This window comes from Myxine glutinosa, chromosome 5 (assembly GCF_964187855.1).
Source record: "Myxine glutinosa chromosome 5, kmMyxGlut1.1, whole genome shotgun sequence".
In the NCBI taxonomy this organism is placed as follows: domain Eukaryota; kingdom Metazoa; phylum Chordata; class Myxini; order Myxiniformes; family Myxinidae; genus Myxine; species Myxine glutinosa.
Window position 1 is genome coordinate 70723597 of NC_136265.1, and position 16466 is coordinate 70740062.

The 16466-nt window shown below is 42.9% G+C and overlaps 1 protein-coding gene across 1 annotated transcript in view; it reads left to right on the forward strand.

Moving 5' to 3' along the window:
• The first annotated feature begins 14710 nt into the window (after positions 1 to 14710).
• Positions 14711 to 16466, forward strand: part of LOC137428526 (uncharacterized) — a 108848-nt gene continuing 107092 nt past the window's right edge. Inside the window, exon 1 of the mRNA XM_078777345.1 lies at positions 14711 to 14902. Within this exon, the coding sequence (XP_078633471.1) occupies positions 14773 to 14902 (130 nt within the window). The 5' untranslated portion in view covers positions 14711 to 14772. The remainder of the gene's footprint in view (positions 14903 to 16466) is intronic.

Sequence of the window (16466 nt, forward strand, 5' to 3'; positions counted from 1 at the left end):
TGGTGGTATTTCAGCAGCGGTAAAAACTGCTAACGAAAGGAAGGCACAACTAAAAGCTCAAAAAGAATTGGAAAGACATAACAAGGAGTTGGAGAAACAAATTAGTGGAAGTGGTGTAATTGTAGATTTTGCTCAAAAACTTGAAAGTCTACCTGATAAAGCTAGATTGTTGGTTGGAGATATGCCCTCCTCTATCGCTCAAGCAGGTGTTAAACTAACTAAACGGGGTAATGGATTGTATCTTTCTCATAAATAAATGGATAAATGGTTTAAACAATTTGGAAAGAATAGAACATCAAATATAGAACTAGCTAAGTATTGTAAAACACTAAAAATTGATAATGTGGTTATTTGTATGAGAGATGAATTAATACATATAAATAAGAAAACAAAGAATATTATTATGAATTTAGACACACAGAATGGTTCTCATTGGGTTTGTATTCATAATAGTCAGGATAAATATTATTTTGATAGTTATGGTATGCCACCACCTGTTGAAGTAATACAATTCTTACAGAATGGTGTTTATCAAACATTTCAAGTTCAAGAAATTAATTCTAAATGTTGTGGTCAATTATGTTTATATGTATTATTTCAACTCAACAATAATGAAAATTTTTATGATATCATTTTAAATCTAATATAAATGACTTATGTTGGAAAAGATGGTTCTATCTTTGGAGAATCCTCTCAGGATATTGATTTATCAAATTATTATACAAAGGCACAGGCTGAACGACAAAAATATCGTATAAGTAAAAATATTAATATGAAGAATACTTATAAATTAATCAATTATCCAAACCCTACAGATGCGAATGACTTAATTAGATTCAGTGATTTATCACAATATAATAAAGAAAACAGCACGTTTTGTTAAACAAGTAAAATTTACAACCACAACACCTGGTTATACTGACCATACACCTTTCCTCATTGAATTTAACTACCTACTTACAATTGAATTTTATAAAGAAGGACATATAGTTAATATGCGAATTAATAAATGGGGGTATGATATGCCTGATTTAGGGTATAATTGGTATTTTTAAATAAACTTAGAAGACCTACATGATTTGAATCAGTCTCGTAAAGAAGAATATTATCCGCTTGGCGAGGATAAGGATTTATGTGGAAGTACAATTAGTAAACAACAAATACATGATTTTAAGAAAAGAAAAATATATGATAGTACAGCGATGGTTAGCATGACAAAGAAGGAAGGTAATGAGATAAGGATAGAAAGCCGAGGAATACAAACCGATTTGGTAGTGGGAAGATGGGGTGGTATTACCTGTCATAATGTTAATCTCACATATATTTCTGAGACATAAATGGCAGGAAGAAGACTACAAGAGAATTATAATTTTTGTATTCAAGGATACCTACAAGAAAAGGGTGCTCGGTATTACATACCTTATGATTTGGAGCATATACATGGGAATTTTGTCATAAAAAACTGGTCTTATACTGATATTGCTAAACCCACAAATAGAGACTTGTTTAAAATATTAAATAAAAATTAACTTCTCAAAGTTATGAAATATAAAACTCTTTTAGAAATCATCAACAAATCTTATTGGTATCCTATTATGAGAAAAATAATTATAGATACAAGAATATCTCAAAATCCAGATGAGTATATGTATAATATTATTTGGGGCTCAAACTCAAGGATAGCAAGGGATGAGGAAGGAGTTGAAGAAGAGAAGGAGGAAAGAGAGAAAAAGGAGAAGGAGGAAAGGGAGAAAAAGGAGAAGAAGGAAAGGGAGAAAAAGGAGAAGGAGGAGAGGGAGAAAAAGGAGAAGGAGGAGAGGGAGAAAAGGGAGAAGGAAGAAAGAGAGAAAAGGGAGAAGGAGGAAAGAGAGAAAAGGGAGAAGGAGGAAAGAGAGAAAAAGGAGAAGGAGGAGAGGGAGAAAAAGGAGAAGGAGGAGAGGGAGAAAGAGGAGAGGGAGGAAAGGGAGCAAAGAGAGAGGGAGGAAAAATATAAAAAGATGGAAATCAGTGAGATTCGTAAAAGATTGAGTGTATTACAGCAAATAAATAAATCTCAACGCACCGAAGAGGAAAATAAAGAATTAACGACTCTTACTAAGATAATGATTTTTAAAATGGTTGAGATGTGTTCAGCGAGGAGATTTACATGAAGAAGACAAAGGTCATATAGTTGATGATGTTGGTGTTATTGACTTTAGTTAGTTTTTATTTGTAAATACATAGAGGAGAGAGTGAAGGCATTCCGAAGGATTCTTTATGTTTTAAAAATTAAGATAGAAATGTATATGTTGAAAACCAAAAAGGTTTTGATACTCTGTCGGAATTTTTCTGATAAATAAATATGAGTTATTGTCTCAAATGTAAAAAGAAAACCAAATCTAAAAATATCTCTTATGTTAAAGCTAAAAATAATAGAGTTTATCAAAAAGGAATATGTCAAGTGTGTGGCTCTAAAAAGTGCCAATTAATCTCTCCTAAAAGTGGAGGAGACATACAAAAGTTTCTGTCAGGAAGTAAATTTACAACAACTGGAATTCCTGGGGAACTACATCTACCTGGATATTCTTTCTGTGGTCCTGGAACAAACCTGGATAAAAGATTAGATGAGGCTGACAATCCTAAACCTTGGTCCAAGCCTATAAATAGGGTTGATGAAGTGTGTATGAAGCATGATATTGCTTATGGGAATACCACTACATTGGATGAAAAACATGAAGCAGACAGAGAAATGTTGTATAATTTGTCCTTGATACGAAATCCTACATTGAGAGAGAAAGTTGATAGGTTTATTGTGAAAAAAATTATGTGTTAAATTGAAACTTGGTCTTGGTTATTCCCCAAAAAACTATTAAACTCCAATGATGCTATCAAGACTGAGGAGCTTTTGGCTAATGAATTACATAAACCCATAATCACAAAGTTTGAAAGAAGAGGTTTCTCCTCTCCGGCCTTGCTCCCCCAGCTCTCTCTGTGCTCTGTCCCCCCAATATTCCTTCAGGTCGCACAAGATCTGCCTGCAACCCTCTTATGGTTAAACTGCCAAAGTCTAGGCTCTCTGCTCACCTTCACTCTTTCATTCCCCTTTTCTCCCGCCTCTGGAACAAACTCCCCCACTCCCTTCAATCCCACTCCTCCCTCCAGGTCTTTAAAACAGCTGTTCACCACCATCTCTTATCTTCCCCCATCGAAAACCTTGATCTTTTCTACCCCCGGTAATTCACCCCAGAGTCCTTGCAGTGTTCATATGTTTTATTCCTCTCCCACCTCCCCCCAAGTCCTCCCGATGTCCCTGCTCTCAAATGTTGTGTTTGTGTCCTTCCCCCTCTCTCCCCATCTTGTCTGCCGCTCCCCTTGTTTTTTGTGTTTTGTGTGTCGGTTTGTCTTTTTGTGTGATTAATGTTAGCTCTTTCACGAGCCTCGATCTTGTATACAAAAAAAAACAAAAAAAAAAAAAGGAAAGTTTATTCTAAATACACCGACCACATATGGTCCGCTGATTTAATCGAATTAAATAATGATAAGGGATACAGGTATGCTTTAACCATTATTGATTTGAGGAGTAGATTTGCCTGGGTTGTTCCTTTGAAAAACAAGAGAGGTAATACTTTAATGTTAGCCTTTAAGCTAATATTTGATAGGGATAAAAGGAAACCAAAGAAGTTATGGACTGATGAGGGAACAGAGTTCTATAACAAAATATTTATGAAATTTCTTAAGGGGGAGGGTATTAAATTATACAGCACCTTTATTGAAGGAAAAGCAGTTGTTATTGAGCGTTTTAATCGTACTTTGAAAGAGAAATTATATAAAAAATTCACACAACTCGGTTCTCAACAATGGGTATATTTAATTCAGGATATTGTAGATAATTACAATAATACAGTTCATTCATCCACAGAATCAAAACCGTCAGAATCATTTACAAAATTAGAATATGAAAAGGAGATTAATTTGAGAAAGCCCAAGTTCAAAGTTGGTGATATTGTAAGAATATACAGATGGAAAAGCCATTTTGAGAAAGGTTATACAAAGAGATGGACTAATGAATTATTTAAAATTGTTGATGTAATGGATACAGTCCCTTGGACTTACAAATTATATGATATTGAATGGGGAAGAAATCTTGGGTTCATTTTACTCACAAGAATTACAAAAAACACAAGTAAGCAGATAATACCCTTGAAAATAATAAATAAATAAATAAAATGTAATGGGGATACGTTCTTGAGATCTGTGAACCCCAAACACAGAATCCCTCAACTTTTCAGTTGGGGCTTAACCTTTATGTGTGTGTACAATGGGGATACGTTTTTGAGATCTGTGAACCCCAAACACAGAATCCCTCAACTTTTCAGTTGGGGCTCAACTTTTGTGTGTACAATGGGGATTCGTTCTTGAGATCTGTGAACCCCAAACACAGAATCCCTCAACTTTTCAGTTGGGGCTTAACTTTTGTGTGTACAATGGGGATACGTTCTTGAGATCTGTGAACCCCAAACACAGAATCCCTCAACTTTTCAGTTGGGGCTTAACTTTTGTGTGTGTGTATGTGTGAGTGAGTCATCATAATATACAAACCCTAACCCAACCCCATCCCTAACCCAACCCCATCCCTAACCCAAACCCATCCCTAACCCAACCCCTTCCCTAACCCAACCCCTTCCCTAACCCAACCCATCCCTAACCCAACCCCATCCCTAACCCATCCCCATCCCTAACCCAACCCCATCCCTAACCCAACCCCATCCCTAACCCAACCCCATCCCTAACCCAACCCCATCCATAACCCAAACCCATCCATAACCCAACCCCATCCCTAACCCAACCCATCCCTAACCCAACCCCATCCCTAACCCAACCCATCCCTAACCCTCACATTCAAAATCCCAACCCAACCCCATCCCTAACCCAACCCCAACCCTAACCTCACATTCAAAATCCCACCCTGTGGGCGGGGGCTTAGCAAATAGTGGGCGGGGTTTAGTAAAAAGTGGGCGTGGCTTAACAAAAAAGTGGGCGGGGCTTAACAAAAAGTGTGTGGCACTGGAGGCGCTCAAACAAGAACATTGAGGGAGGTTTATCATTTTATCTTAACTCAGTTAAAATATCTTAATAAAGAACCAAACTCAAACATCTTTTTTGTTAATGTATTAGATGGTGATGGTCGTGGTAAGATAATTAAATTATTTCCCACACATAAACAAATATTTGTAGGATCATTGTTTGAGTGGTCTACTCGGGATCATTGATATTAAGAGAGTGAGAGGGAGCAAATATTTGTAGAATCATTGTTTGAGTGGTCTAATGAACAACATTGAGAATAAGAGTATGTCAAAAGGCTAAAAGGTTCGTAAAGAACAGGGTGGGAGAAATAGAGGTGTTAAGGGGAAATGAGGGTGAGAGAAAAATTAACATGTAAGTCAATGGGAAAATGAGGGTGGTCCAGGAACAACATTATTACCCTACTGAGGGGTAAGGTCACAAGGGTACACATCAATCAAGGTAATGCAGAGCGAGGTGCGCACGCAGAGCGAAGTGAAAAAGCTCGTTCGTAACGTACGCCACCCCCCCCCCCCCCCCCTGTCACCTATTCTACCCTTGCCATTACCCCATATTTACAAACAATTTACAATTCGTCTCTAGCGTCACGTCTTCCCATATCTCCCCTAATACCAAATTCGTCACAATCCCTCTAACCAAATTTACCATCACCCAAATTCCTCATCAATTTCTCATAAGGAGGAAGAGATGGAATATCCAGCACAATGTCTCACCCACGTCATGATGCGTCTCACCTTTCCAAAACATATGCACAAAAATAAAATAACAAAACATGGCATGGTGTGGAGCACCGTCGTCATCTCAGGTGAGTGGATGTAGATGGTGCGAGGAGATTCTTAATCCTAACTACTTCCTAAATGACATTAACACACTTTACACTACCTGGGGTCTTTCCCTGCCAAACCATTGGCCGTCTTACTCTATGTGGTTCTACAAACCAATCTCCCATTGACCATCTGTGGCGCTCACCAATTTGGGGTCTCACTCCCCCGGTTCAACTCCCTGTGCCTTCGCACAATTTCGGGGCTGAGTCGTGTGGCTCTCCTAACAGGTCTACCTACCTGTGCGCCTCCGCCACTGAAGTTGCCACCCAAGCTTACCTGCTCCTCGCTAACCTACCTGGGGAATGCCCTCCCTGGTGCTTACCCCCTCGGTGCCCTCTCTGGCACTGGGCTACCCGGGTCCTTCCTTTGGATCCTCGGGCCCCATTGAACTCTAACTGGCTCCCAGAGCCTACCTGCGGCCTCACCTGGCCGACATCCTAACAGTGGCGGAGCGCTCAACCAACCATCCATGTAACAGGCCACACGCCCAACCATTTCCACGTCACTAATACACCCATCCAAACACCATTCTTCCACAAGCACCACAGATGCCAATATCCACCACAATTTACCTATACCCTCTACCTACTTTTAAACTACCCTCCACGGGTATTCGTGATGGGAGTCCATCCTCCCCATCCACTGCCTTCGCACCAACCACTCCACTCCACAGTTTCCACCATACTCACTCCACACCATCCATTCCATACTCCATGTATCCCAGACCATTCATTTCATCCAACCATTCTCACTTGGATTTGCACACCTGTGCTCACATACCTGGTGCTTCCTGCACCCTCCTTCCTCCCAGGCTTCTTTATTCCATACAATACCATGCACAATCACAATTATTCACTCATACACTGCTCCACACACTTCCTTGACACACACGGCACCATTCACGAGCATTGCCTCATTTGCTCAACACAAAGATTCTCACACACACGGCATCATCTAACTACCTGGTGCCCTTCCAAAACTCGCACTTCCCAGTCGCCCCTTATATTATTGCGCTCCCTCGTCATTATAATCCACTAATCTACCTACGTCCCCCTACTACAGGTATCATGTCGCTACTTAACCTTACCGTTACCTATGGTCATTTCTAAGTCCCTATACATTATCCAAACCCTCCCTCGGCGAGCTTACACTGCCAAAACCCCATAACTAGTGCTCATGTGCCCGGGGGATGTGAGGGATGGTGGATTTGCCATCCTCTACATCGGGCATCTCCCACAACAACTTTGCCATCAAATTCCAATTCTGCCCATCAAATCTGCCAATCAAATTTTGCTCATCAATTTTGCCAATCACCAATTCCCTATCCCTACCAAATATCCATTAACTTTAGCCTCGGTGCGTCTTGCATGTGGGTGGTTGGTCTACCGCGGTTGGGTCCGTCCGGCATTCGGTTCAGGGGAGGAGGTTTGTTCGGGCCGAGATTCCACGCACCATCTCGGTGCGGAGGCTTTCGGTCTCCGGCCCGATGGCTCAATCTCGCCCGGCCGGAACGCCGCAACCACAAGGGGGCGCCGCTCCGGTCCCTCCTACCTTCCCTCGAACCAGACCGGTCGCCTTGCCCGGCAAGGCCCGGACTCGACCGCGCGGGGCGGGGCCAGGCCCGGATCGTGCACGACGCTCCGAAGAGAAGCGACGTAGCACCGATCCCCGCCGGCTGCCGCAATACCCACAGCCCGGCACGGACCGAGAACTTGCGTCGGTTAAACGTCGGTCTAACCGCTATCCCGGTCCACGTCGATGCTTCACGTGCAGGCTCACATGCATATGCGACCCATTTCACACTCTCCAAACCCGGCGTTCCAACGCCGCGCGTACATTCCACACACTCCATCCATTCTACCACCGCACTCCCTGTTACACACCACACCTCTCGCGCACCCTCTTGTGCACACTCGCCATTCACACACCTCCTCGCGCACCGCCTTGCGCACTCTCCCTAGGTACGTACTCCGTACCACTCATGGGGGTGCACTCTTGCATCCATCCACTCACGTGCTCCAATGTGCCCTCCCGCGCCACCACCAACTCAGGTGTGCGTTCTCGCACACTCTCTCCGTCCATCCCAAGCGTGCATCCTCGCACCTGCTCCTCATCCATCTCACTCTCCGTATCACTCTCATCACCGCACGTACACTCCATATCGCTCTCACTCTCTGTGTCGCATTCACTCTCCGATGCACATTTTTTTCTTACACGCGCGCCATTTCCACTCACACAGCGCCCAACGGACCTCCCACAAACGCCCGCGGTACGCTGGGATCCCAAGCGCGCGAAAATTCTTTTCACGCCAAACATCTTCCTGCAAAACCTCTTAGCACCATATACCACCTTACTCAGCTTTGGGATCCTCCTCTCCACACGCACCTGCAAATCTTTATAAGGATTAGCAAGTACGGCATCAGGATGTGAATTCAGACTTTGTACAATATCCACCTCTCCCTTCAATTCCTCGGCTACCTCCATCGTCTTTTCAATTTCAATTCCAGCTACTCTTCCTTTTTTCATCTCGACGACCGCTGGCTTTATTAAAATTCCCTCTTCTACCTCAGCGGTCGCCGGCTTCCCCAACCCCCGGGTCGCGATCTCTACCCCGGTCCAGTTACCTGTGCCTTGCTCCGACTCGCTCAACCTGCGCGCCTCAAGTCGCGTTACCTCCTCGAGTCGCCTGAAACCCCCGCTAACCGAATGCGTATTGCCTTCCTCCTCCCATTCCTCTCCGGGATCCTGGGTTGCCTCCAAGCCCTCTTCTAGCTCCCCTGCCGGCATCCGATCACCTTGATCATCCATGGCACGATTTAATTTGGAATATTAATACTAAATTTTGGCCGCTCGTAATTTTGACCAATTTTTTTTTTTCAGATATAAAAATTTGGTTCGGGCCTCAAATCCCACTCCCAGACACCAATTGTTACGGAAACGGGGACAGTGCTCCCCTGACCAAAGGGGGGGTTAATCCCCCTTGTATTTTGCACTGGCCGTCTCCGATCCTGAAGCTACCCCGCTCCCCTGTGGGGTGGGATTGGCCGAGGTGATTGGTCAAGGGATTCCCGTACACCTCCGCCAATCCCTCCACAAGGCAGGTGGGTAACTCCGCTCGAATCCCGGACAAGATGGAGTTTGCCGAGCGGTTTAGCAATCCGAAATCCGAGCCGTTAACAACACTAACCCGATTCTGAGCAGTTCTGCCAAATCGTGCCACGTATATTCAATAGGGGACAGGACGAAAGCGATCGGACGAGAAAGAAGGAACCAAAGGTAAGAAGGAACAGGTATTTATTACTATTATTTACACAACCAAAGAAACCAAAGGAGGAGGAAAGAAACGAAAGTAATTTACAGAAGAAGGAATTGCAGGTAGGATTGGCTGGAGGGAGAAGAAGGTGGGACCACAGGGCTGGAGGGATGAGGTTCAATTCCGTACAGGACGGCAGGGCTGGAGGCGAGCGGCCGCCGACTCTCCGCACTCGGGTCCACACGGCAAGGTTTGCTCGAAGCAGCCCATCAGAGCTGCACGCGGCTGGGGGCTGTTTGAAGCAGCGTCTCTCCTCTCGCTCATACCTCTCTCTCAAGCGCCTTCCACCCCAGAACTCAACTCAGTCAATGCACCTCCCTCCACAGAACTCTCAGTGCATGCTCCCTCACTCATCTGCATAAGCAGTCGCTCAGTCACCCTTTTATGGCCCTCCCCGAGATCAAGCCACGGGCTACGAGGGCACGCCTACCGGGTCGCTCTCCGCGGTGCCGATTGGTGGGCACGGGCTCTTCCTGGCTCCGCCCACGATGACGAGGGGCGGGCAACGCCCTTCTTCTCCGAGCTGACCACATGCATAATGGAGGCGAATGCTGCTGGCAATGGAGGCAAACGCTGCTGGCAATGGAATTTTGGGGCTATTGAAAAGGGGATCTATCTTATTTGATTTGGTGCAACGTAAGATCGACTAGTGGGAACATAGCCTTAACTGAAACACAGACTTATGAAATAACTATTGAGAAGGTCCTAAGGTGGCCTACGTGGTGTTCATGGACAAACGAAGGTGCACTCATTTCAATTAACAGCCAATTAAAGGGGAATGTACACAGGGGTTATTTATAAGGAATTTTAATACTAAATTTCATGTGAAGGTTCTAAAAACTGCAACAGAACGTTTTCTTAATTTTTTTATGCAAACTTCCGCATCCGGACGATGGCAGCCTCCATTGAGTGATTTGGTTTCTGAAATATTTTTTCAAATGCTCGCATCTCATTGGTTCCGGTGTTTGGTGACGATTTTCGTTGAAGATAACCAGGCCGTGTGGGCCGAGGTTGGTCCTAAAGTATTTTAATTACAAATTAGAGGTGCATAAGATTGTGAATCAAACAAAGACGGGTGAAACAAACTCCTATTGAACGTTTTTCAATTTGTTATGCATACTTCTGCATCCGCAAGATGGCGGCCTCCATTGAGCCATTTGGTGCGTCACAGCTTCGGAATTCTCAAGCCAAGGGATCCAGCATAATCTGGTTTTCAACATAATACGTACGCGTTTATTCACAACACCGGCTTCGCCGGCTATAAGTTGGTACTTCGCTTATTTTTCAAGATATTTCGCTCACAAGGTTCAGACATATATATGGTGGCGGCCATCTTGGATTTTGACCTGGCGACCCAATTTTCAATAGCGTTCTTCCTTATGCAGAGATACACCCACATACCAAATTAGAAGTTGGTACTTCGCTTATTTTTCAAGATATTCATCTCACAAGGTTCAGACATACATGGCGGCGGCCATCTTGGATTTTGACGTGTCGACCCAATTTTAAACAGCGTTCTTGCTTGTGCCTAGATACACCGACACACCAGATTAGAAGTTGGTACTTCGCTTATTTTTCAAGATATTTGGCTCACAATGTTCAGACATATATATGGTGGCGGCCATCTTGGATTTTGACGTGGCGACCCAATTTTCAATAGCGTTCTTCCTTATGCCGAGATACACCCACACACCAAATTAGAAGTTGGTACTTCCCTTATTTTTCAAGATATTCATCTCACAATGTTCAGACATACATGGCGGCGGCCATCTTGGATTTTGGCGTGGCGACCCAATTTTCAATGGCGTTCTTCCTTGTGCCTCGACACACCCACACACCAGATTAGAAGTTGGGACTTCGCATATTTTTCAAGATATTCAGCTCACAAGGTTCAGACATACATGGCATCAGACATACATGGCGGCGATTTTGACGTCTTGGATTTTGACGTGGGTTGCACCCACACACCAAATTCGAATGCGGTCCTTTGCTTACGCACGCCCGCACGCACGCACGGACGGACGGACGGACACACGGACGGAGGGGAAAACCATAGTCCCCCTTTCGCTCCGCGGTGCGACGGGGGACAATAACTGATGAAATCAGACAACAAACAACTGAAGACCAAAGAAAAAGCACCCACAAACATAATTGTACGACAACACGCAACTTGGTGTGTCTGTGTGTCTGTCTGTCTGACCATGATACATTCGGCCGTTACTCTTCCTATCCCAACCAAACATGACAAGAGGACAAAGCGTCACGCGATTGAGCATCTTCATTTTCTTCCTTCCCCATGGGATTTTCCACTTTGGGCGAAATCTTTGTTGAGGTGAACAGATAGCTTGTTGTGGCATTTCCCCAAGGCCGCTTTTACGCACCCTTGGTGTGCACCTTTGACCTTTTAATGAAAAAAAACAAACCAATCAGCTTAGAGCTTTTGATTGCAGAACCAATTGTGTGACCCAATATGCAAATTCTTTAAATTTTCGGTCAATCAGATGAAAATCTGCGTTTTTATGCAACCTTGACTTTTTAATCTTAAAATAAAAACAATCGGCTTCTAACTTTTAAGTGGTGAACCATTTCAGTGATCCAAAATGCAAATTCTTAAATTGCAGGTGAGTTGCATGAAAATTGTTTACTGCCGGACACAAACCACACACACATCTCGTTTTATTCATTTCTATTCCTCACAATTCTAACACACACACACACACACACACACACACACACACACACACACACACACACACACACACACACACACACACACTTTGAATGATAGGAATTTAGCCAAGATGGCACGAGAGGAAGTTTTGGCTGTGCAGTGAGACGGGGACCAAAACCCGCCATAGAGCCGGAGGAAAGGCAGCAAAGAAAGAATTACGGCATCCCTTCCGAAAGAGGGGCAAGACCAGTTCAGAGAGAAAGACCAGGAGAATCAGGCACAAACCAAGGGGAAAAGAATGGAAAAGGCAGATGTTGATGGGCAGAAAGACAAGGGAGAGCAGCAGAATGAGGGAGAGAAGGATGGTGAAGATGATGAAGAGCAGCTTAGACTAGAAGAAGAGTGCGCCAACAAAATAAAAGAGATGAAATTGATAAAACTCAGAGAAAGACCAAAACTTTATCGCATAGAAAACAATAAATGGACAAAATCTTCGTGAGACGAAACCAACCATTCAAAAAGAAAAATGATTTCAATGTCATCCACCTTGAAGGAAATCGATGTCTGTTTCGAGCGGAACTCTTTATTCAAGAAAAAGTAACGGGAGAACAACCCCAGAAGAAGAAAAAAAAACCAGGCCCAACAAATAGAAACCAAATTCCACCTTGGAGACAGATGCGAGACACAAAGAGAGCAACTGTGGAAGGAAGTGGAACAAATACAACAGTTCAGGAAAGGAAAGACACCCAAGACTAACAAAGAGAGAATCCAAAGAATAAAAAACAAACACAAAATCGAAGACAAAGACATCGAGTGCTTGGGTGCTGAAAACACTCGAAATAGAAATGATAACGAGGAAGATTTAAAAAACTATGAAGAAGGAAACAACAGGAGAAAACAAAACCACGTGTTTGAAAGTAAACAAAAGAGATTTTACTATGAATTGGGGAAAAAACAGGAGAATATATCGACTCCCCCTGAAAAAGAAAAACTGTAAATATTTTTAATGGATTTTTTTAAGATCAAAAAGAAAATAACAAGGAAGTAGAATGGATCCCAAACTTGGAAAAGAAGAAGCAACATCTCGAGGAAATGCTCCCATTGATTTATTGAAGAAGAGAAAATTGGAAAACAACTTCAAAAAATACCAAACTTCAAGCCCCCAGGTTTGGATGGAATTCCAAATTTCTGGCGAAAACAACTTGATGCTCTTCACAATCACAACAACAGGACATTTAATGAACTGATCCAAGAGGAAAAGGGAGTGGATGAGTGGCTCATAGAAGGGAACACCTTTCTCTTCCCAAAATGGGAGCGAACCCACCTTCCCCACAAATACCGTCCGATAACATTCCTCCCAGCCCCAAACAAACTGCTTACAGGAATCATCAGAAACGATGTACCATCATCTAACAGCAAGGAGGTTTAGAGGCAGAACAAAAGGGATATAAGAGAGGTTGTTGTGGACCAATTGTCTACCGATTACTGAACAAGGCCAAACTGGAAAATTGCAAAATGTGAAGAATTAAATTGTCCACCTCCTGCATCGACGACAAGAAAGCTTTTGACATTGTCCCACATTCGTCCGAGGTCGTGTGCACAACTTTCACATGGACAGTTCATTTTTGTTTAAACTTTCAACTACAATCGTTTTGAACTGTGGAAACTCCTGCTGTGTGGCACTGTTTATGAAACTGACAGCTCAGATTATGATCACTGATGTGTTTTGATTTCTGCGACACAAAAACGGGATCAACATTTTAAGGATATAACATTCCGTGGAAGATGGTTGAAAATGGTTTGAATTCATCATGATTTTGGTTTTGTAAAAATCTGTTTTTCACATTTTGATAATTGTGTCCATAAACGTCTTGCTCCAGTTTTCTGCCTCATTTGCCTTTTTCTGTGACTATTCGATAAAGTTCCCATCTGCAGGCGTCCTGTGAGTGTCCCCGTCCTGGGCTTCTCGATGTGCGTCGGTGTGAAAAAAGCCACTGAAAGTCAGAAAAAAAGAAAGGAAAGAGTCAGACAGAACATGCAGAAAATAAAGAAATTCGGAAAGGTGAAGAAGAAGCATCAGAGAAAATTTTCTACAAAAGAGAAAAAACACAATTTCTTCATCCAGACGAAAATTCACGGACCGGTGTTTGTCACACGACTTCTCCGACAGTTCTCACCCGAGATTGCATCCAAACTTGGGAGGGGAGTGTGGGTGCTGTGCAAATACTCTATGCAAATGTGTATCGTACAGCGCCGACTGCAGGTGGGAGAGGGTATTACAGGTCTCCACCCTTTACAGTTTACAGGGCAGTATTCCTGTTCCCACGTTTCCTCGTCCTTCTCCACTCCAATGGCCTTTCTTTGTCTATTTCCGGTCTGTCCAATTCTCTTTATTCCTCTCTGCTCTTTCCTCGCTCTCCCAGTTGTTCGTGGATATATCGGGTATTTTCCCTGAACAAGCAGCTTGCTATCCCTTACCAAGCCATCCGTTCCGCATCAACCTCTTTCCTCGCTCTCCCAGTTGTTCGTGGATATCTCGGGTATTTTCCCTGAACAAGCAGCTTGCTATCCCTTACCAAGCCATCCGTTCCGCATCTCCCTCTTTCCAGACGGTGCCTGACGGAACAAGCCGATGTTTCGTGTTAAGTTTCCAAAATGATCTTCATTATGATTTCTAGTTCGGTAAAATAACCAAGGATCGCTTTTAAAAGTTCTAATAACAAACGGTCCTTGTTTGGTTCGATCCAGAATTTCATATATTTTATCATTTTTAACCGAGTTTTGGATTTGTGACGAATCTGCGGATTGGAATGGATTAATCAACTATTTTCAGAGATCGATTGAGAACACGGACTTTGTGTCACACTGTACCTCATGTACTGTATAACACTGTACCACACGTAATGTGCGCGATGAAGGGAGATGTGTCCATGATGGAGCACAGAACGAATCCCCCGGGATGGAGGAGCGGCTCAGATGGAGGAAACGGGGTCAGTCCGGGACGTTCTTCCGGGAATGAGGAGTGTGGACCCGGTACGTACTGTTCGTTCCCGTGCGAAGTCCGTGCTGTGTACGATTTAAATAAATAATTTATTTGGAGAATCACACCATGTACGGATCAGGTTCCCTCGTACAATATCGTGTCGATCTCCTCATTCGGTTCCCCCTTATGAGATCGTGTCGATGTTGTGATCGGGTCCCCTCGTACAATATCGTGTCTATGTTCTGATCGGGTCCCCTCGTACAATATTGTGTCTATGTCCTGATCTGGTTCCCTCGTACAAGATCGTGTTGATATACTGATCGGGTTCCCTCGGACAATATCGTGTCGATCTCCTGAGCCTGTGAATCGATCCCGTTCGTTGTCATCCGAGCTCGAACGGACATTTTGATTCCGGAGAGCAGATTCGCTAATGCCGTAATGGACGATTTTGAGAAGTTCGGGATCGTTTCCTCTTCTCTCGGAATCGACAAAACTGTATTATAATCACTTATGACAGGTGAGCCTCCCCTCACATCCAGGCTTCATCATTACCCATGTTGTACTTCACTAACACAACATAATATAACATCCAATCTGTGAGGATCACTGACAATGTAAAACGCGCGAAAAGGCATATTTTGTCACACGTTGTTGTTGTTGTTGTTGTTTGTGTTCTCCTTCCACACACATTTATTAAAACTATTAACAAATATTACTACAGAAAATATCCGTCTTTTTCGAGAACGTTTACCTTTGGTATAATAAACAACGTTTACCTTTGGTAGAATAAACAACGTTTACCTTTGGTGGAATAAACAACGTTTACCTTTGGTAGAATAAACAACGTTTACCTTTGGTGGAATAAACAACCTTTACCTTTGGTGGAATAAACAACGTTTACCTTTGGTAGAATAAACAACGTTTACCTTTGGTGGAATAAACAACGTTTACCTTTGGTGGAATAAACAACGTTTACCTTTGGTGGAATAAACAACGTTTGCCTTTGGTGGAATAAAAAACCTTTACCTTTGGTGGAATAAACAACGTTTACCTTTGGTGGAATAAACAACGTTTACCTTTGGTGGAATAAACAACCTTTACCTTTGGTGGAATAAACAACGTTTACCTTTGGTAGAATAAACAACGTTTACCTTTGGTAGAATAAACAACGTTTACCTTTGGTAGAATAAACAACGTTTACCTTTGGTAGAAAAAACAACCTTTGCCTTTGGTCGAATAAACAACGTTTACCTTTGGTAGAATAAACAACGTTTACCTTTGGTAGAATAAACAACGTTTACCTTTGGTAGAATAAACAACCTTTGCCTTTGGTAGAATAAACAACGTTTACCTTTGGTAGAATAAACAACGTTTACCTTTGGTGGAATAAACAACGTTTACCTTTGGTAGAATAAACAACGTTTACCTTTGGTAGAATAAACAACGTCTTGCTATCGAATCTCCACGTGTAGAAATCAATATCGCTTCTTCTTCTTTATCAAAATCGGTATTTTTTAAATTAAATTAATCATTATCTTTCAAACGGAACCTTTTTTTACCTGAACCTGCAACTCGGAACTTCTTGTCTGAAACGACACACAGGATTTGATGAAA